The following is a 23,024-nucleotide window of genomic DNA, read 5'->3' on the forward strand; positions in this document are numbered from 1 at the left end:
ATTTATTGATTTTATTTTTTATACTAATAATTGATACTATTTTTTGACTGGCAGAAAGAAAATTTAATACTTTGTGCACCAAAAATTGTTGCTGCCATGTGAGCAAAAACTCTAATGAAAGCAAGTGGCTGACACACAAACAGACCTTGTTATAGAACTGTGTAGCTCCCAGTATACAACTTTGGTTGACGTTATACTTGGTTTACTGGTTATATCCCAATTTGCAAGCAAACAGTGCTTTTCGGTATTAAGGCATTCTGCTTTTTTGGAAAAGTAAACACCTGATTCAAAATTGGAGATTTTTTTCTATCTTCTAAACGAATGTGGTCTGTATGCATGCCAATTCTTTATCTAGCCCATTAAAATATTCATTATTCTGTATTTCAGTTTTTACTTTTCTTTTGAACAAGGTGTCCTGAATGAAGTTATTAGGTAAGCTATTGCATTCTTACATAATCATATAAAAGGGAAAAAACTTCCATGTTTATTGAAGTGTTTATGTTAAAGAGCCAAAAGGAAAATTAAAGCCTAATAACCAACTTGGATAAGCAGTTACTTTAGCATGGCTGTGCATTTTTACTGTTGAAACCATATTTATATCTTAAATTTAGCATTTTCTTAATGTGTAGTACTAATAATTAGACATGCTCTACTTGGCATAAACACTCCTGTGTTTTCTGATCCAGTTAGATTTTGTTAGAGAGAAAAGGTTCTACTGTGCTAAACTGCTTTGCTGTAGAGAAGAAAATGGCCTTTATTTCTGAGGGAATGGATTAGATGCCTAAATGTGAAGTACACTGGAGAAGTAATTAATAAAACAAGTATTTTCGAAGCCCTTAGGAACTAGCATTTTTTGTTTGCATTTCATCATGCTAATTATTGTTTAAAGAGTTCCTTAGGTGAATACACTTGGCTCATTTTATGAAGTTTCATTCTGTTCATTATACAGGACAGCTAATTAATGCTTGAAGTGTTATTATTCTAAGAGAGATTGTGTAACCATTCAGCTACAAACATCTTGCAGATGTACTGTAGGTATCAATATTTGACACCTTACTCTTTAAGGAATTACAGATAATTTACGGTTTTTCTCATCGAAACTCAGCTTTAGCTGTCATAGAAGAATAAACACAAATTATTTCAGATATTAAACAAGGAGGATCTTCAAAATGGGTTCTCTGAAAGTAGTTTCTTTTGTTATTTTTCAAGTCAACTTGTGATGATTCACAGTATGGAACCTTTTTAAATTATCTTCATTTCTCCCTGTCAGCTGTGCTCACTCTCAGCATCCAGTTATATTGATTTGTATGAACAACCTCAGTTGCATTAGTCATAATGAAATTAATGGCAAGTTACATCACTTTTCTCTGACTGTGTTTTCCAAAGCAGAACAATATAACTGCATTGGAACGTATTAAATGGTATGTTAACAGACACAGAATCCTGTGTTAAAGTTAATTTATGTTGAGCTGTGGAGTGATACGTGCTGACAAAAACAGAAAAATGCAAAATTGAGGCTGACAGTCTGTCCTTCCCTGATTGTATAGATTTGTTGCAGCACATGCTGTATGTAACTTCATGCTGTGATCTGAGACCTCAGCAACAATTGCCACAATAGGACACAGTCAGAGCAGTCTTGTCAGCCACTGCATCAGATCTTATTGTCCTTTTTGGATACCTTTTAGATCTCTAAAGATACTTTCAGTAATATACTTCAACTCAGCAATTTTAAGAAAAGCATTATATCAATCCCAGGCTTTGGTGGAGTAAAATAAATATGTACAGATTATTTATAAAAAATGTATTTCAATCTTACTTCATCTTATTTTACTTTAAAAATCACATAGAGCTATCATCTTGACAATGGCCTAAACTCTGCTTTGGAAAATATCTTTGTGATTTTACTAGGGATAACTGAACATCTGGAAGAGTAATGTGGACCTTGCATTAGCCCTTTTTTTGTCTTCTTCTCTGCATGTGAAGATTCATTTCTCCTTGACAAATTACGGTGCTTGCACTTCTGCTGATCACTGCAAAGCAAGTGCTATTCCCAGAGCTGCCTTAAACACAAATGTACTCAGGCATAATTAGATAAGAAGTCTTCACAAGTTTAAGGTTGTAAAGCACATACTATCACTGCCTGTGCTCACATCATCTTGCCTGTATCCTTCCCCCTCCTGCTCAGCTAGGTTTTCTCCCTTCAATATTGTTTCCATTGTACTTGAACTGTATGCATTACTCTTGAACTAATTATCTCGGCTGATAACTGTCTTCAAAATGCTGTTCCTGGGAGAACACTGTTGTCCCAGAGCTGTAGCTGTCCATATGCTGTACCTTTTGAATCACAGAATTGTTTAGGTGGGGAGAAACCTTCAGGATCATTGACTCCAACCATGATGGCAGCAATCACTGCCAAGTCCACCTCTGATCCAAGTCCCTGAGTGCCACATCTACATGTCTTTCAAATACCTCCAGGAATGGTGACTCCACCACTGCACTGTGCACCTTTTCCTGATGACTGACAACAGTTTTGGTGAAGAAAGTTTTCCCAGGATCAAATCTAAACTTCCTCTGTCTCACCTTGAGGCCATTTTCTCTCACCCTGTTACTTATCACTTGGGGGAAGAGGCCAATGCTCACCTGGGGACAACATCCTCTCAGGGAATTGTAGAGAGCAGGAAAGCCTCACCTGAGCTGCCTTTTCTCCAGGCTGAACACTCCCAGCTCCCTCAGCTGCTCTTCATCTGGCTTGTGCTCCAGACCCTTCCCCACCTCCAGTGCCCTTCTCTGAACACCCTCCAGCACCTTAATGTCCTTCTTGTAGTGAGGGGCCCAAAACTGAACACAGAATTTGAGGTGACTCCTGACTAGCTTTACATCTTCAGTGAAACTTCCCAAATGTAGCAGTCATATTAGTGCTAGTTACACAGATAACAATTGATCGTTGATGAAAGAGTGCAAAACTAGTGTATGAAGATACTCTAAAGAAAATTAAAGTATCTTAACAGTAAGAAACAGTTGAAAGAGCAGTGATGGTGCACAGATCACAGATATTATTTTGTCTGAATGTTCTTTTTTCAGACTTGTTTTTTAATGCTATGGAAATGCCATAATAGTACAAAAGTCACATGACTAGGTATTATCGACTGTTGCTGCTATTTTTCAGATTGCTTTTCTAATACAAGCCTAAGCATTTCTTCAGTATGTTATAGACTAATTTTGACCTTTCTACCACAATCGAAAGTTGAATGGTTTCTCCCTTCTCTTTATGGACCTCTGGACTCCTCTCTTTGAAAGAATAGCTTTCAAACTGTGGTTCTCAAGAATGTGGGAAGTAGCTGTTGGACTGGTATTAAACATACAGATCTTTTGCAGAGAAGTTTGATGATCAGGATGTGTGATGCTTTATCAGATATATTGAGGGTTTGCATTGGTTGGTTTCTTCACATTTCCAGCAGTTCACTGCACAGCCAAAATGTTACAGATGTGCACATGGAAAGCATTCTACTATGTCTGATGAAAACCTTTTTATTATTATTCTTTATTTAGGAAAAAAAGAAAGACAGATAGTTAAAGGGGAAACATAACGTACCAGAGAATGATAATCTAGGCCTATAAAGAGTTTTAATAAATATGTTAATATTTTATCATATTCATCATATATGAATATCAAATATTCATGTATTTATGGGGACTATATAGATATATCTGTGTGTATATGTATAGGAATCTTCTTGTTTCACTTTTAAAATTTTTGTTCTTTTGTCTTTATTTCTTTCAAAATGCGTTATATTTCATAAGATCACTCACTTTCTGTTCTCCCTAGCTCTTTCAAACATAGCTTTTGATAACATAATCCATAGTGTCTTGAAGTGCACAGTCATTTTTTCATTCTGTTCAGTGCTGTTTTGTCAAGCCCTTGCTCTGAGTTCCCAGGCATACCAGTGTAGAAGATTATACAATAACCCTAATCCCATTGCATGCACCCCAGTTTTCCAGTCTTCACTTGTAATATTTCAAGAAGACTGAGTAAGGAGAGTGAATATGAACTGGCTGGGAAAAAAATAAATAAATAAATAAATTATTCTAATGAATAATAACACAAATGGCATTGGGTTTATGTCTGGGATTTAAAAAGTATTGCAATGACACTGAAGTACATGAACAGCCTGTCTGGTGTAACACCTTATGCTCTGTGGTTTGTTTGGGTGTATTGCCTGTCACATTTTGTGAAATTGTTGCCTTTTACTTTTTGTGTGTTCTGGTGACCAGTCAAATATCTAACCTCTTGTTGGGTATGGAACAGTCATACATCAGGAATTATACAATGAAATTCTAAACTTTCAGTAGCCATTTTTTTCCACTTTTAGATTGTGTACACAAAATTCTATTTTTGTAAATAGTTTTTATCTTCTAGTAAGTGTTTATTTGGTTCTTTGGTGTCAATTTGATTCAATTTTATGTACTAAATTCTGTCTATTGTACTCTACTTGCTGCTAAGCTTATCAAAACTTAGGAGTTGTTACACTGAATCATGATTTAAGTAGTTATTGTTCTACCATCAAACCGTGTGAAATTCTTTAGTGCGTGACAGAAGTAACATGCTGTCATGCATTTTTCAGATGTTCTTCATCCTTCAGTCTTTTAATCTTTTTGATGTCTACCCTTTCAAATTGATGAATTTATGACTCCTCTTTAAAAGGGCAAAATGCATAATTCTGTTGTTCTTGAGCTTAGGACTTGTGTTTTCAACATTTTCTGTCTTTGGCAGAATGAGTACAGACCTCTGTCACAGATGTCATCCTTTGTCTCAGCAAGTATTTGCAGACCATCGAGCAGGCTTTTCAAAGTCACTATTTATTAATCAGAAGAATACAGTAGCTAGATTCCTTAGGAGAGAAAGACAAAGCTAAATGTACAAAAGGGTGTGTTCCCACATCATTTAGGATTACTTTCTGTCATTCTGCAAAGAGGCACGCTCTAATCTTGCCTGATCTCACAATTGAATGGGCTAAACCGTTAAATTCCCTCTCTGGGAAAGCATCTCCAGTCTTTACCCCCCCTAAAACCTCATGTGACTAAGAGCTAATGTAGAATTCTTTTTTGACAACCAGCATCTCTACATCCTGATTTTTTATTTCTTCTGTGAAATTTGGACTTGACAAACTTAACTCATTCACCAGAATAGACTGTTAATAAATGATTTTGTATTTTGAATTATAGAAGTGTAAGTATTACATATGTACAATTATATACGTATTATTATCTAATAGTCTAAAACTGTCTGTTAATTAATACATATTTACTTAGTGTTACAAAGTGATTTTTCTGGCTTCTGCCACTTTATTATCTTAAACTGTTCCAGCAAAGCATTAAGTGATCTTTATATCTGTCCATGTTTGATGCTCTGCCTTCTGTGACTGTATCTATAGCTCCTGGAGTACTCCAAGGTACGGCTTTTTAGAAGCATTCACAGAAGTTTAGGAGCACTGCATACACCAGTTATACAAACAATTCAGGATTTCAAAACAGGTTGTTCCTTTCCTATCTCTCTAGGTTAATGCATTGCATGTACCTCAAATCATTCAGGCTTACAGATCAGGCTTTTTGCTGTCCTTCAAAAATGGCTGTTGTATATGAATGCTACTAAGCTACTGCATACAACAGCAGCTTGGATTTACAGCTCTAAGAGGTTAGACACATGTGGTTTAAATAAGCCCAAGCCACATTATTTGTTTTTAAAAGACAGTATTTAAATTTCTTTGTTCTGATTAAAAGGGTTCAGTTAATTTTTGGTGTCTTTGTTAACGTGACCAAAAAAAAAAATGTTTCTGTCTGTAGACTGGAAGAAGTAATTTTAAGAGTCCATAGCACCTCTTCTCAATACTCTTCTGATGTAAAAAAGAAAAAAATAAATTATTTACATATCTCTGTCCACAGAGTCAGTTGTCTCATGACAGAAAGGCAATCAGATTGACAAGGCTTGGTTTGCACTTGCTACATCAGTGCTGCCTGTTCCCAGTCATCTTTCTGTCCTTAAGATGTGGCTTCCAGGAAAATTGGCTCCATGATTTTCTTGGGTATTGAAGCCAGGCTTAGTGCCTTCCACTGATAATCAGACTATGTGTGTGACAATGATGGAAATTACTTCAGTGCAAAGTAACGCAAAGAAAATGAGTTAGTGTCCCCAGGAAAGTGAAAATTGAGCTGGTATATAACAGCTTGGTCCATAGGGGCTATTTTATCTTAAGACCTTGGGGTTAAAAGCAGCAACTCCAACCACTTCTGCAATCCATTTCTGAAACGGTTATTTTTTAATATTTTTATAAGAGGTCCGCAGTCAGGATAGAAGTAAATATGCTGCATGCCTTTCAGTTTGTAGTACTAAGGTCCTTTTGCATCCTTTTATTGAAGGTTGGGGTGGGGGGATGCTTTGTTTTGATTTGCTTTTTGCTGTTGGTATGCATTGAGTTAAAGATAGTGAAATGGCTGAAAAGTCACAGAGCTATGTTCAGGATTAGTAGATTTAATTTAGACTGAGATGTATTTATGAACGTATTTATGTATTTAATTCATTGTTGTCAATGTTGGTTTTTTTTCTTGAGAGACCTGTATAAAACATAATAAACCATTTTCTAGGGCCGTCCATAGATTAGCTTTGTTCTTAGAGTGGACTTTTGGGGAAACAGGTGCTTAATAGTTGCAACTTTAATGATAATTTTGAAAGATCATTCTCTTCTGTATTTTCAATATAATTTCTAGTTTCAGGCAAAGCTTTGCTTACACTGTAGGATAACAAGTAGTAACCTTTTTAACTAATGTTTATGATTTGTACATACTTTTAGTCTCACCAAATATCCAAGATAAAGAATAAAGCAAGCAATAAGATGAATTTTACTTGGGAAGTCATAGCCTCCTATAGCAGCCTTGTGTTTCATGGAGTTTTATCTGTAGGATAATTTGGTTAGCAATTGCCCATTCTCTTTGTATCAGTTAAATAAGTTGGCATTGAGTACCACAATGTACTCTACCAACTTAATGGTAACCATATACCACAACCATAGACCATAGCCAAGTAACTATATACATACTATACACACACACACACACACTTATATATATATACATACCAGTTATTTCTGTGACTCTCAAAGAAAAAATACTTACCTGTAATAAATATATTTTATATAAAAATATAAAATAAAATCCTTTTTCTGCATGAGAGGTATCTCTATCATCTTTCCTCTTACATGTGGTCTTTTCAGTCCCTGGGACTTCATTGCCTCCAGGAATTTTCCTTACAGTTCTTTAATTTAACAAATTGAATTCTTTAATTAACAAAGTAAAGTATTTAACAAATACTTTAAACAATGAGATTTTATTTTTGAAACCAGAACCAGAAATATATAAATTTATGTGTTACCATTTTCAAACAGCTTCTTTTTTTTAAACTTACAGTAGTGTCACTAGTTGAGTGGTTTGCCACCATACTCACAAATTAAGGTCAAAATATTATTTCAGGGAGAAGAAATTTAACCAGACTTTCTAAACTCTTAGAAAAGGAAACTCTTAGAGAAGGAGAGGGTTGCTCAAGGGGTACAGTCTGTCTCCATTTCCTTGAGACATCTGGTTTGATTGGTTTCCCCTTGTGGTCATGCCACTCTATCTTTCTGCATTTTATTGCAGTCCCATTCTTCATTCTCAAGAAATGTTGCCCAAGCTATTTATGCACAAAGGTTCAACATTAAAATTATCACAGGAGACCTCAAGCAGCCTGAGGCAGATGAAGACAGAGGGGAAAAAACCAAATACACCAAGTATGTTAAAATGCAGTTTGTCCATACTGAGAGGTGTTACAGTAGTACACTGGGAAAACTTTTGAGGTTGGGCAGCTTTGTTTCTAAAGGTCTCTAGGATTTGCAAAAGATGAAATATTTACTTGTTCACATACCTTTCTGAGTTTTGTGAGCACGTGCTATAAATGCTAAAACACCAGTAGTGTAAAATATTTTTGGAATGAACAGTAACCAATCTCCCTTTTGCATCACTTCTGTACCATAGGGAAAGGATTTGCTTGCTCCCCATATGCCTATTGCATGGACATGCTGTATGGGAATTTAGTTAGGGAATAAAGATTGATATTTGATTATGAGAACAGTGAATTTCAGGGCTATGTCCTCTCTTCATGTTTTTCCTTTAATTTCAAGGGAACTGCAGTGAAAACCAGGAATGTACTGAAGTGCATGACTGTAAATGGAATTGGCTGAGTTTCCTGGTAGAAGGCCAGTTTTTGTACGGATTCTGTCTCTCTTGCCTTGTTATTTCCTGGTGCCACTGAAATGTAGCTGTTATGAGAGGTCTTGATTATAAAGGAACTGAAAACCATGTCGTGCTACATGTTAGCTGGATGTGCAAAAGCCTGAGCAGAATTAGAGTTTTTACTAGAAAACAAGCACAAACTGGAGTTTGATACATCCATGGTAGCCTTTATTTGCTAAAAGATGAACTACAGTGCTTGATGCATGACTTATCTTAGGATATGATGAACAAACATTCATTTAATTATCAAAATGCCCTTACAGTTTCAAAACAGAAATAAATGAATCGCACAAAAAATTATGTCACGCAGTGAGTCTTTCATTTGAGGGATAAGCAATATGAATTGTGAGCTACGATTCCTCTGCTGGGTGAGTAAGGTAGTGGAGAGCTCAAGCAGTGATTTCTTCAACTGTTGTGCATGGTTGCAGCAGCTAAACAGCTTTTGACACATGGAAATGGAAATAGGCATGTCCTGCCTCTCTGCACACAACAGATTAGCTAAACTGCAGGACTCGTGTAAATTGCATGGCAGACAACCACCAACTTCATCAGTGCAGGGGCTGAACATACGCAGTTATCATGGGCAAAATTATCGAGTTTTTTTCTTAGGCCATCAAGATATGCTCTGGAGAATAAAATTCATTTGCCCTAATTTAAGTTTTTATAGGCATGCATTTGTAAAGAAAAGTCTCTCCTATGTATAAGGAATATTTGATCTGTTCTGTACTGTAGGGACTGTTATTGACATATATAAGTTAAGGTTTCCATTTGTAGATATAATAATATATTAAAATCAGTTAGCACTGTATTGTCTATATTCAACAGTATTTTACAATTGTCAAGTGTTTGTGTCTAATTGCATGCTAATTTTTAAGTTCTTTTCCACAAATCACTGAAAATGAAATATCAGACTAATTTTTGTGACTGTTAAAACTTCAGTGCATTCAGATGTTTATAATTTACCTGCAGGATTTTTATCTTTCTCTTTGTTTCTAGTTCAATAGGACAACATAAATAAAATATAGAAAAAACATTATAGGTTGCCCATTTTTGGTCTGTCTTACAGAACATTTTCTTCTCTCTTCAGAGCTTTTTTCACTCATATTTTAAATAACTCAGGCAAATGAGAATAACTAAACCATTTTTCAAACACCTGAATGTATTGGTTTCTATGCAATTTTATATTTATTACATCTGCTTATTGCAGTTTTAACTCTCATAAAGTTCTAAAGTTTTTTTATAAATTAGGCTCCCCAGGAGTTAATAGATAACTGTCAAAGCCACCTTAATAGCTTTTGGCTATATAATAAATTAAAATATACAATATTTTATTTTGTATATGTTATGTTTTATGTAGGTATTAGTAGATTAATATTAATTATATGTATATATTACATAATGTATACATATAAAAATAAAAACATAACACCAAGTTCTGTAAAATGCTATTGTTTGGTAATCCTTGGTTGACTGATTGATTTGTCCTCTGTAAAACCTTTAGAGACTGGAAATTTTAAATTCTATTTCTTGCACATCCTAATGTCAAATCCTTTTGACATTAATAAAATAAATAAATACAAAAATTATTTTTGCATGAATGCATATATGTGTATAATACCCTGGTGTAAGGATTATATCAATTATAATTAATTTTTAAAAGCATTTTTGTCCAGGCCTCACTGAAGGTTGACCAAATGCAGTGCCTTGTACATTTGCGTTTTAGGTAATGACAGGAAGAAAAGAGCAATGCAGTTAAGCCTTACAGAGGTTTATTTTCAGTTAAATTGAAATAGGATTTATTGATCAAGGAAGCACTCTACAGCATAGTAGGTGTATGTCATTAAAAAATATCTTTAATTTGCTTTAATTGTGTTCAAATACACGAGATTTAAAAACAGTTGTATTTGGTAATATTATGTAAAACCTGGGGTATTTGTTTCCAGACATAAAAATTAAATTAGGAGTAGTCCAAATATCTCTTTCTTATACCAAAGATATGTATGTTATTTTTTCTGCTGTAGCAACCTTAGACTTGATGACAACACCCACACAGCAGTCTGGTTTCACAGGTTATGCACAGCTGAACAGAGACCTTTCCTCTGACAGACATTTCTGTCTGTTGTAGCAGATGCATTTACATGTGTCAGTTTAACTTAATCAGTTTAAAATAAAGGGAGATTAAATTACAATTTGCTCTTAGTGGTAGTGCAGTAAGGATGAAATTTGTTTGGTTTTCTCACATATTTCAGCTGATCATCTAAAAGACGTTTCCCTTTGCTACAAACCTGGTCCTTTCAGCTTCTCAGCTACAACCAAGTACTGCTAGAACCAGAAAACAGTTTTGCTTGCTACAGCTCAAGGCTGTAGGGGTGATTTTCTAATTCCAGTTGGCGACATTACACTTTATCTTCTGCAGAGTCGGAGCTGTACATCAGTTGATTTCCATTCCACAAACCTTGCACAGGAAAAAGAAATATGATATCTTGCTTTTGCCAAAATAAATGGGAGTATAAAAAGGAGAAAAAAAAAATTGGATGCCTTGTTAAATATTCAATGAAAAGAGAAGTTCATATGTCAAAGCCAACATCTTCAAGCTACACGGAGGATTTTTGTGTATCCTTCTCTACTTAATTTCAGTGTGTCAGGTTCTTCCCTTTGATCACCAACCATGTTTTTAAGCCTGGCTGTCATTAGTGTTGAAACACACTCTTGACTATTCACTGCTGATTGTGCTACAATTCACAAGTCACAGAATCCAAACTTAGTTTTGTAAGGGTTTTGCTTGTTTCCTTGTTAAATTACTGCCAGACTTTTTGAAGAATAGCAGTGTATTCTGATTATTGTGGACAAGTGTATGGAGGAAGAAAAGCTTTTGAGCAATGCAACCATTTTTTTTTAGCTGAAACTTGTGGCTTAAAGTATTTTGCTCATACAAAAAGGAGAAGTGTGTGTACTCAGTAAAAGAACTTGAGGATGAAATAGCCAAGCTCCTAGCTGCACTGTGTAATCCTTCACTTAAACCTGCCTGACTACCACAGGATTGCCTTGCAGAAGTATTTCAAAAAAATGTTTCAGGAAGGATCAGAAAAATATTAACTGATAAATCTGGCATCTCTATAAGGTGAATTAGTTATAATATGGAATGCAGTTAGTGAACATGTGAATAAAATACAACATATACAGGAAGAATTGACAAAGCTTTTGTTAAGAGAGGTTGTGCTTCAGTGCTTTGAAAAAGTCTGGAAGCAATAAAGAAGTCCTGGTCAATACAGTCTTTTGGGGTTTCTAGGCAGCATTTCCCACAAGGGAAGGTGATTTTTGAAAGAGGAGAGAATCCTGAACTGCACAATTCCTTGCCACAGGATGTTATGAATGTTGTGTTTTGTGGGCTACAAGACTGATCAGTTGAACTTATCAGAGTACAGAGGCATAAACCCCAGTTTAGAAAATCCCTGGCCACATTTTTCATGTGAGGCAAGTGAAAGCATTGTTACATTTTCACCCGTTCTCACAGCCTTTCTTTATCTCCCACTGCTGAATGCTGATAGAAACTGAATAGTGTGTCTTTTCTCTAACCCAGAGTGTTCTTGTAAGGGTGCAATTGCACACATGGAAATTTCCAGAAAATATGGTCACTGGAGTTTTCAAATGGTATACCTTCGGGGTTTGATAGATGAGCTGTAGTGGTATATGACTTCAGTATAACATTGTACACTCTTGTCAAAATATTTGGTTTTCCAGAGAGATGTCTGCTAATCTGGGGACAGATTTTATCAGTGCGTTCTAGTGGTCTTTAATGGCACTTCCATGAGGGTATTCTCTGTTGATTTTCTTCTCTTTGTCAGTATTACATGAAGCATTTAAAATAGTAAAATATGGTCGCAACTTTAGAAACAGTGGCAAAATATGAATCAAATTAACTTAGATTATTCTAATGTAGTGAAAGTCTTTCAGTGTTTTTTGTGCTACTTCATGCCTGTAGCATTTTGTGTGGAGGTACAATAACCTATAATTACTATACCTTTTTCTATTGAAAAATGTATGCAGAAAGTTTCTGATTATCTATACCTTTTATTACAGTGACACTTTAAAAGGTTTCTAAAAAAAAAGTACAAAGATTATTTTCTGATATATATAAATATATATATATTTATCTTTTGAAAAATTAGGACTTTCAAGAGATGTGCTGAAAAAAGACCAGGAAGTTGGTATTGTCCTACAAATATCAGTGAAACCATAATAAAACTACATAGGTGCTCTTATCATACATTCAATATGTCAGTAACAAAATTCAGTTACTATTGTCCATCTTTCAAAACTGCAACAAGAAAGAAATTATGCACTACTTCCCCTTCCACAGCTTCTGAGAATGTTTCTGGCCTCTTTTGGCTCATTTTGTTTGCTAATCAAGTCCACCTAAATATTTATAAATAATCCAAATAGCCTCACTGCTGTACATCATCAATACAGTTCTTTGCAGAACCGCTGGAAGGTGAGGTGAGTTTTTTTCTCTTCTACTACATCTCAGTTACATGCTGATTAGCTGAGATTGTTACCTTGTATATCAAGAGCTACCAGCTCTTTGTAATTTCTCTATTTTTTCTTTTCTTTTTTTTTTTTTTTTTTTTCCCCTCTGACACTTGGGAATGTAGCATGAACAGAACAGCACCATAGCTGCTGAAAAATCAACTCTTTAAAGATACACGCATTACTTGGAATAAGTCACTCCTTCATCTTCCTTTTTAACAGCTGCCTTATAACTGGAGTTAAAAACTGTGAACATCCTACCCCTTGATTATATGCAGGTGGCTGACTTCTCCACTAGAAACCCTGCCTTTTTTCTTAAACTGAGATTTTAGCTGCTAAAATTTCTGTTAATAAAACTCAGCTTGACTTCCTGAGTCCATATTTCTGAAAAGTGCTATAGTCCATGGTGACCAGGGTGCCAGTGATTTGTATCTTTTGTGTCATTGTCATGTCATGACAAAACCTTCCCAGCCAGTTCAGATCCCTTGTGGTTTCTCCTGCATACCTTTTTTCAGCCCCTTCAGAAATTCCAGATCCTCTTTCTTTTCCTTTAATAAAGGTTCAAATTTTTCTTTGATTAAAAGAAAGGTTTTATGACCTTTTTAACTCTTTCTTTACTTTTTACTGGAAAAGTGTTTCTGAAGAAAACGTGAAAGTGAGACACACCATTGTTCTTGCATCACTGATATGAACAACAACAACAAAAATGCAATTTTAGAATATAATTATAGAATGTGACATGAGATTTCCTGCAGGGTTTTCTAAAACCATGTTTTATTGACTCACAGAATGTCCTGTTAATCTCAGTGCTGTTTTCATAGTATTATTTTCCTGGAAAAAAAAAGTGTTAGTAGTATGAAGTCAGTTATTTTCTCAGAAGAGCAAGGCAGAATTTTTTCTGTTTTATTCTGTATTTATTTCAATTTCATTAATTGATCTTTGATTCTTCTGAAAAAAGTAATTAAAAGAATTTGTATAGAATATGTCTGCTAATTGGTCTATTTATCTTGATAGAAAAATATAGAGGAAAATATGTTTGTGTGTTTTTATGTGTTTTCTCATGTATGTACTCCTAATTTGAAGAGACGGGTTTCACATAGTTCAGAATTATGAAACATGTCATTTACAAAGTGCATGGCAGCTGCTTTTCAAAACTCAGTCTCAGCATTACTCAGTGTGTGCGTGGAGCTGAGTTTGCCATCTGCAGAGCTGTGTATTTCATGCCTTTCCTATCTTTCCAGCTCTGATAGCCATTGGGAGGTACAGCATGACAATAGAGACTGTTGATGTTGGATGGTGCAAAGAGATCACGGACCGTGGAGCCACCCAGATTGCTCAGCGCAGCAAATCGCTCCGGTACTTGGGACTGATGAGATGTGATCAGGTAAGGAGCCTTTTGCCTGATTCTGTCTGTGAGTGTTCCTGTGTGTGTGAGGGAGGGAGGGAGGCAGGGAGGCAGCAGGGTTTATGTTTTTCTGAACAAAAATGTTTAGTATTCACTATTGTGGCAACTGTTCTGGTGTGCTGTGTTCACATAAGCAGCTCAAAAGGCACCCAGAGGACTAGTAGGAGCATTATAAATGTTTGCTGACGTAGATTTTCAAAATACACCCGTAGGTTACACTCACAGCCTGAGGTGCTCACAGAAGTTTTTTGTAAAATCTGCCCTCTGACAGTTTTGAATATTTTTTGTCTGAAAGTGGTTGGTATGTCATGTTGTAACTGTGACAGGCTACTTTGTTTCTTGAAGAGAAAGGGGGAAAAAAAAGGTCTTTAGCATTACTTCAAGAGTGATTTAGTGATTTTCTATATATATCCGTGCCCTTGATCATATATCATGGTTTTGAAAACAGAAGGACAGAGATTTGAATAAAACCATAATGCTAAAAAGAGAAAAAAAATACTGAGTTTCTTACTGTGTAGCTTTATGCTTGTAGTAAGAAAGTCTCTAAGTTTCAGCACTTTATCATTAGAAGAAAAGAGGAAAAGGCAGTCCATCTCCACTTCACCCTGTATATAGCCTTCAGAAATCATGTTCCTGTTTAGGAGATCAAGAGGTCCGGGAACACAGCAGAAATAGCTAAAAGAAAAGTCACTGGAGGTCCAGAGTCTCTGACCTCAAGTCTTCACATAACCCTGCAGGGATTGTTTCTTTTCCAGCCATCATCAACAAAATGTCTGGCTTGTGGTGCCCATCATAAGCATCTCTCAGGCCTGTGGATATCTGATTGGATACACCCTATGGAAAAACAGGTTTTAGTCTAAGAAACTTCAGGCTCCAAACCATTACCTTGCATCCTCCACAGTGCACTCCAGAAGACAGTGACAAAACCCACTGTTGCAAATGGCAAGGAATAATAATAATGTCCAGGTCAGTGGTAAAGTTAGAAACAGCACTTTGCAAAGCCAGCCTTATGCAGTTTCCAGTTTGTGAGGAGGTTGAGCACTTTGGAAGAATTGTTCTGCCTAACAGAGCTGAGCCCACTTAATCTCCTAAACATTAGTGTTTTATAAGAGCCAACAGACAAAAAGAGTGTGTGAATCTCTGATGGATTGTGCTAAGATTATGTACTTAGAGAATGTTAAAAGGGTAACAGCTTGACCTCAGGAACTAGATCTGACCAGGAAACATCTAACCACTCCTGCACATGTGAATTATTTTGTGAATTTAGCTAATGTTGAAAAATCAACAAGGATCTAATAAGTGCAATAATTTTATCCTGTCTTCAACTGCTATAGAAAATCAATTATCTTGATGCTGAAAACAAGCTTTAGTGTCTCATAAGTTAAACTATATGTAATTTTTGTAGACATGTACTACAGTCTGTATTCCTCTAATTGCTGGTAAATGCTTTTCTAGTTCTTTAGACGAGTATACAACATCTTTTGTGTTTTGAAAGTCAACTGCTAAAAGGAAAAAAAAAAATAAATATTACTTAAGAAAGCTTCAGAAAAGCACTGTTGACTGTGTTCCTGCAAGTGTGTGTGCGCATCTGCAAGTATTCAAAGTATGGTAGATAAATGATCTTAAGGAATTCCTAAATGCTGTTACAGTGAAGAGTGTAGTAGTGGGACTACCACTGGGAATATTTTCTTGTTTGCAAAGCCTTGATGGGAAGAATGGCTCCACAGACAGAATGAAGTAAGTATCCTTGACTTAAGGGACTTTTGGCAGCTAGAAGATGCCAACTCCCTTTTTCCACTGCAAATGAACAGAGAAATTACTGAACAAAATTGTGTTCTCAACTGTCTCTCCCCAGTATCATGCAGAACTAATTTTTTCCAGTGGCTGCTCTATTAAATTAAAAATGTCAGTGTCGAACACATCATTAAAGAGAATTCTTGGGTGGTGCAGAGGGGTTTATGTACACTCCCTGTTGGCCAAAATTCTTGTCTTTGTACTGGTGTCAGCTTGCAGTGAAGAGGTTAGAAGATTTGTCCCCTCTAACCAGACTTCCTTTCCTTGAGGTAATGACTGTTATGCTAGTACCAGGTAGCTTTTATGCCTTTCTAAGAATTCCCAGGCATTTGGAAGGGAAGTATTTAAACACAGTTACATAAGTAACATATGTAAGTAGACTTCAAATGGGTACCACTAAAATACTCTTTATGAGCCAGGCTCTTTGGAATTTCTTTGATATGCACTTGACATAAATTAGAGGCGTCAAGGGTCCTCCCCAGAAAGATCAAGAGAGGCTGCAAGCCTGGGTAAAGACAGTCTCTGTTTCATGCCATTGATTATCCAAGTGCCTCCAGGCAATGTGTTTCAGTAGATGCAGAGCATTATTGATACACACCATGAAAATAATCAAATTACTCATTTTTCATCAAACTGCTATTGCCATGACCTTTCTTTTTATCATTTTTCCTACCATCTAACATGCACACCACAGGAGCATATTTTGTTTGCCTTAAAATAGATGACATTGTGTTGAGAAATGTCATTAAAAATGCTGACTTTACCATGAGGTCATCAGAATGAGAGTATATATTTCAGTTGGAACTTTTCTGTATCAGATAGGATACATGAGAGACTATCACCCAGACCTCCAGAAGTGTGAAAGCCGTCTGGACTCTAAATATTTTTAAATACCTGTGTTCTGGACAACAGAATTCCCCACCTGTCTGCATAGCAACGTGAACAGTACAGCTAGGCCCCTTCTCCCTTCTGATGTCTCTCACAGGACAGGGTATTGACTGTGCAGATAAATGTTTGTGTACATGGGTATGTGCGCATCTATGCAGGCACCAGGCAGCACTCAGGACTGCACAAGTCATGTGTTCCACAGAGAGAAAATGTTGCCATTTTGAGCCTCCATTTCTTTTGAATGCAGTGACAGATACAATCAGCAGTTATTTAAGGCCTAAGCAGGACATTTTAGAGGTTTGTAATTGGAAAAAGGCATGAAAGATAAGGCATTTCTGTTTTGCATTCCAGTGTTACTGCCTGTGTTTGCGCCGTGCTGCTCTCCCAGGGGCAGCAATCCAGGCTTCGTTCCTTTGTGTCACCTCTTCACAGTGCTCTGGGAACAGGGTGGAACCACAGACTCCCCACTCCTCTGCACAGAGTGCTGTGCTGCTGGGGGTTGCAGCCCAACATTGTGTTTTAGGACTGGATGTGGCTGTGCAAGAGCACATGGCGGGTTGGTGCTGCCTAGGGGCACAGCAGGTCTTGCTTTGTCACCCAAGTAAACACCAAGAAAAGAATAACAAGGGGTAATATTAAATTCACTTCATTTTAGTTCCCCACAGCAGAAAGAGAACATGACTATCTGTTCTTTCAACCAAATTTTAATTCTAGCTCTGTATTTTTTTATCACAGCTTAGGAGAGGGGATATTTTAAAGATAATTCAATTTCCTTTAATTACTTTAAGTACCTTGAGAAAGGTGTGGGCAGTTACAGGATGCTTTCTTTCCTCCCACAAACACTGACATCAGAATTCCTAAGAGCTTTACTTGCATCCTAAGGGCATAAAATTATGCCTACATCAAAATAACAGATTTAAATGCACATTTTGAGTTTTACTTTCTGAACACAGTGTACTCTACATTCCTATCATTAAACTGATCTAGATCCTATTTACTTCTTCTAGTTACTTGATTATATTATTGATATTTTGGTATATTTTGTATTTCATATTAAAAAAAAAAAAAGTGAAGGAAAAGGGTGATGTTCTCTATACTATTTATTGCTAGAACTCATTTGAAAGATTTCTTTATAGCACTTCTTTCTTGTGCTCTCACAAGAAGTGAAACAGCTTTAAATAGTGGCAGCTTGAAATCTTTCCCCTTGGGGAAAATGGCTCAGTATCAACTAGGAAGTAGGGCCTAAAAATTTGTTGGGTTTTTTTGTTGTTTTTTTTTTTCTGGGTGATAGCTTGACTGGTTGAACAATGCGACACAATAATCTTCCTGCAACTTTTCTCACACACAATTTTCATATTTCAAGATCCTTTTCCCGTAGCTGGTGAAATTTGGAGTGGTTATCAACAGTGCTCCCACATAAATGCAGGAGACATTTCATGAGAAAATAGGCAGAAAAATGACCTGAAAAACAGAGGCCACAAAATTCAATATTCACCATTATGTGTGAATGAAATGAAGAGAGTCCAACAAAGTTGGCTTTGAGAGAACACACAACTTAGTTAACAAGTCATATTGGTCCTTATTCCTTTCTTCTTTCTTTGTATTTTTTGAGATTAATTTCTCAAAAAATAGATGGTTGCTTTTCATGAAAATATTTCTGGAGGCCTGTAGTTTATTCCAGATGATTTTCTCAGATAAATTGTAGCATATATTTCCTATTCTGGTTTTGCTGAGGTATTAGAGCAGGGAGGTTGATGGCCAGTACAACTGACAAAATGACAAACTGTTTTATGTTACTGGAGAGAGGAAGAAAGATAAATGATTCTGAAAAATGAAAAGGGTCAGTTAAGAAATCATTTGCATCTTAAGTAAGAACAAGATTTTTAGACAATATGTGGATTTTTAATATAATTTATCACTTTGTTCTTCTACAAAACCTGTTTTACAAAAATTTTTAAACACATATTCAGTGAAGACTGCAAATCATTAGCCTAGCATGAATGCAGCTACTGTTGTTTAAGAGAAACATTTTTACCCATCACTCACAAGCATTTAATTTGCATAGCTAGTCTGCAAGGTAAGTGAAAAAGAGCATTAGCTTTTTTATATATCCTAGGTTCTAGACATACATCTTTCAATTTCAAATATACTTTTGAGCTAAACTGTCCTTAATCAATGGCAGAATAGTGAGAATACAGAGCCATGGCTTGTTTTAATATAATTATCACAGCAATTTGCCTTCCACTTCCAGAAAATGCTATCATTAGCCTGATCAGAAAACCTGCCAAATTGCTACCATTTCTTCTTTTATATTACAAGGGATTCATTTTGAGATTTGAAATTATGGTTTTGTGATTTGAAGACGAATGAAAATATCCAATCCTTCTCTTTAAGAAAAAGTCTGTAGCCCTTTTTTTCTTTTAAATTACTATAATTTGTTCAAGTAACATTTCTGCATATTAAAAAGGAATTGCTGTATTTTTTTAAGTTTTATATGTATAATGTAGGAGCTGCAATTGATACATCTCTCTATGAATAATGAAGATTTTAGATTCATGAGATCTGTGAATCCCATTAGAAGGAAACCACAGCTATCCCACAACAAAAGAAGAATAGCATTTATTTCACTTTGGTTTTCAATACAACAATTTTAAAAGTCTTAACAATACTACTTTTAGCTTTTTCCCCCTAGCTAACTAGGATAACTGATCTATTATGTGTGTAAATGAAAGCACCTGCTAAAATAAAAAAAAAAAAAGATTCTTATACAAGCTAAAGATTTTGCTCTTTTAGTTTAACTGTTTCTTTGCTAAAAGACTTTTATCCTCCAAGCTGATACCACTGCAACAATCCCATGGCACTGGGCTGAAGATGGAATTTTCCAGAGTTAACAAAATTGTCGTTGTTTTTAAAAAGCACACACCTGACCGTGTTATTCTCTAGTAGAAAGATGGGCCCTCAGGTGCTGATCAACAGTTCAGAATCAAGATGAGGCCAACTACTAAGGAAGAATGCAATGTGAACTGGTCAGCATTCTTATGAATTTAGAAAAAAAAGAGGAATTATTTTAGAAGCGTTGCTCCCTGGAACTTCCAGTTATTTCTGCCAGCTGGCAACTTTTGAGAAAGACTTCTCTGTTAGTTTTACATGCCATCATTTTGACAGGTATTTCAGTAATGTGCTCAAATTATTGTTAATGTAGTCAAATAGGAAGGAAAATATTCAATGTTATTAATTCAACAGGCAAAAAGTAATCTGAAAGAATATTTATCACTACATAAATTACCACTGTCATTTCACTGCACCTAGGTCTTTATTAGCTGCAGTTTTTATAAGAACAAAGTTTTTGAAAATATATAATGCTGGTAATATTTTTACCTGGAAATATTCTGTAGGTAGAGTCTAGAAATTCATCTGATGAAATGGACAGAATTAGCAAACCAAATAACCAGCCAAACTGAAGGGCTCCTTCAAAATGGTTCCTCTGATCTAATAGAAAAATAAATCCTCACAATAAGCAAAGAGAATTGAGAGTGAAACCTTTGGTACTTACAAAACTTCAGTAAAAAATAGTGTGTTGCAGAAAACGGTGCATCCTCACAGAGATCTGAAATGGGTGTTGCTAGTTTGCAGTAGACTGGCAGTTTGAGGCAGCAGCATTCACATGAGAGAACAACCACAACAATGAATTTCACTCCTTTCAGGTGAGATTTACTAATGTAAAGTAGATGTACTCCACAAGCAACCTTGACACACTTCCTGAAATCCTTCCAGAAGTGCTGCCATGGAATATAAGAAGATTTGTGTATTCCATTTATTTCAGTTCACACGGCAGAAAAGATTGCAGAAATTTCTTGCTTACCTACTCCTTCCCCTTTACAAATATAAATGGGTAATTAATTGCTAAAGGTTTAAGACAATTCAGTTGTCAAATGTCCTAATAATAGCACATCAGACTATACTTGCCAATTTCATTACTTGTGAGTCTACAAACAAGAGTGTTTGTATGTGTGTGCATATGTGATTGTTTTTCTTCTTTTCTTCAATAAATAATAATTTTCTAAGTCAAAATGCATTATTTTCTCAGGCCGTAAGGGACTTTATTTGGACTACAGGATATTGTGCTAATATTGGTAGTGCTGTTATTTTGTTTAAGTCCTAAACAGGGGTTCTGCCCCTAGGCATAAGGGCAGTCACTGAAACTCTGTGGAATATGTCTGCCTTAGCTGATCAAGTGCACTTCACACAAAACGTTTCCAGAAATCTTTAATTTTGTTATGGCTACAGGCAACAGTTATAATTGGGCCACCTGAGAATATAATTCATTCAACTATTAGCTGCAAAAAAAAAATCAAAGTACACTTTTTATAAGACACTCGCTTGAGGAAGCAAAGTACAACTTACAGAAGAGAAAAACTGTGTGAAAATGTTTTGCTTATAACTCTAAGTGTGTATGTATTGGATTTTTTTTTTTTTTTTAAACATTAGAGAAATACAAACATGAAGTGTTTTCCAAATCCATCATTATGGATACACACAATGACTATAAAGTCATTTCTTTGACCACTGCATACAAATTTGGCTTTCGTGGAGCACTGAGACAGAAGGGCACACAAATTTCAGTAAGCCTAATGCTGCAATACCACTCCATAAGTAAAAATGTCAACAATATTGTAGGAAAGCCCTTGGAGACAGATCCATTTGCATTTCTTCTGTGTGACATTGATTTTGTGAATCTTTGTATGTAGAAATGTAATTGTAATACTTGTGCCATTTTTCTGACCTAACTATCTGTATGACAGCCCTCAAAATCTTTTGGTCTGAATGTTATCTCTCACCTGCTAAAATTTCCCCAAAATTCTTAGGAAGTACTAGATTTTTAAGGTTAAGCTAGCAGTTCTATGTATTATTAATGCCCTTCTGTGCAGATATTGCTGACTCAGGGTATTATGAATCAGTCTGTTATTTTTATTAATGACTGATTTGTAAAGTTGTGTAACTGTAGATACCAATCTGTGTTGTCCTCAGAAATCAGCCAGCCAATGCCCCTTCCAATGGCTACGTTAGTTACTATGCAGAAATTACTTCAGCTCTCATCCCTGAATGGTGGTCAGTGGACATAAGCAGGTTTTTGTGTAAAGTTGTAGTAATGCACTTTTGCACTAATCCAGTTTTGCAAGCTGTAGCTTTTTTATTTATATTACTGCTTATTGGTTGTAGTTACTAACCTGGAATGGAGATAACTTTTTAACTATCAAGTGAATTGGTCATTAAACTGAAATCATTAAGATGTGAATATTTTTAGGTTTTGTTGTTGAAAAAGACCACTCAAACTCTACATTAACACTGAATACTCATACACTGTGTAGAGCTGCATAAAACTTGTAGTTCAGATGCTGACTCTGCTCTTACTTTTCAGTATTGCTCTAGATAACACAACTGAGACATTCTTGGCACATTTTAATAGCTTTAGAGTTAGAACTGCATTCTAAGACTGATCCTGATGCACCTATAGGAGCAGTTTTGAAGATCATTAGGAAGTCTTAGAATTGTGGCAATTTAGTGAAAGATTATCCAATCCCAGAGAAGATTTCCAGGACATAGTATCAACTAAAGACAAGCTAAGGAAGTATAACTAAGAAAGTCCAGTTTAGGAAAAGCCCCCATACATCTGTTTCTGTTCCTGAGCTGTGAATAAAGGTATCAGTCTCATTAAAGAGAAATACCTAGTTTGGCAGATAGTTTGAAATATAATCTCTAATTTACCTTAACAGGATTAGGAAAACTTGAATTAAGCCTTTGAGTTTAATAAGATCTGTTGTAGGAACAAAATGAAAACAAAAGGTTGAAAAAAAAAAATTTGTAGCCCTTTGGAATCTTTAGAAATTCCTAATTTTAGATTCTAGAAATTGAAGAAAAGAAATGTTGAAATTACTAATAGAACCAAATGGCACAGCACATTTAAAAGGAAAAAAAAAAAAAATAAAATGACCTAATAACTGTTCTTACTTGCATTTTGAATTTTTCATGAAAACTTGTGGAAAATAGCATAACAGAAATTTCTGAAGGTGTTCTGTGTCAGACAAGTGGT

General features: G+C 35.6%; 1 protein-coding gene across 2 annotated transcripts in view; it reads left to right on the forward strand.

Annotated features, from left to right (window-relative positions):
• Positions 1-23,024, forward strand: part of FBXL17 (F-box and leucine rich repeat protein 17) — a 271,732-nt gene that overhangs the window by 241,954 nt on the left and 6,754 nt on the right. For both annotated transcript variants that reach the window (XM_086868428.1, XM_023943721.2), the window contains one exon: positions 14,088-14,230. In XM_086868428.1, the coding sequence (XP_086724554.1) occupies positions 14,088-14,230 (143 nt within the window). The remainder of the gene's footprint in view (positions 1-14,087; positions 14,231-23,024) is intronic.

Source organism: Cyanistes caeruleus, chromosome Z (genome assembly GCF_971803275.1).
Source record: "Cyanistes caeruleus chromosome Z, bCyaCae1.hap1.1, whole genome shotgun sequence".
Classification (NCBI taxonomy): Eukaryota; Metazoa; Chordata; class Aves; order Passeriformes; family Paridae; genus Cyanistes; species Cyanistes caeruleus.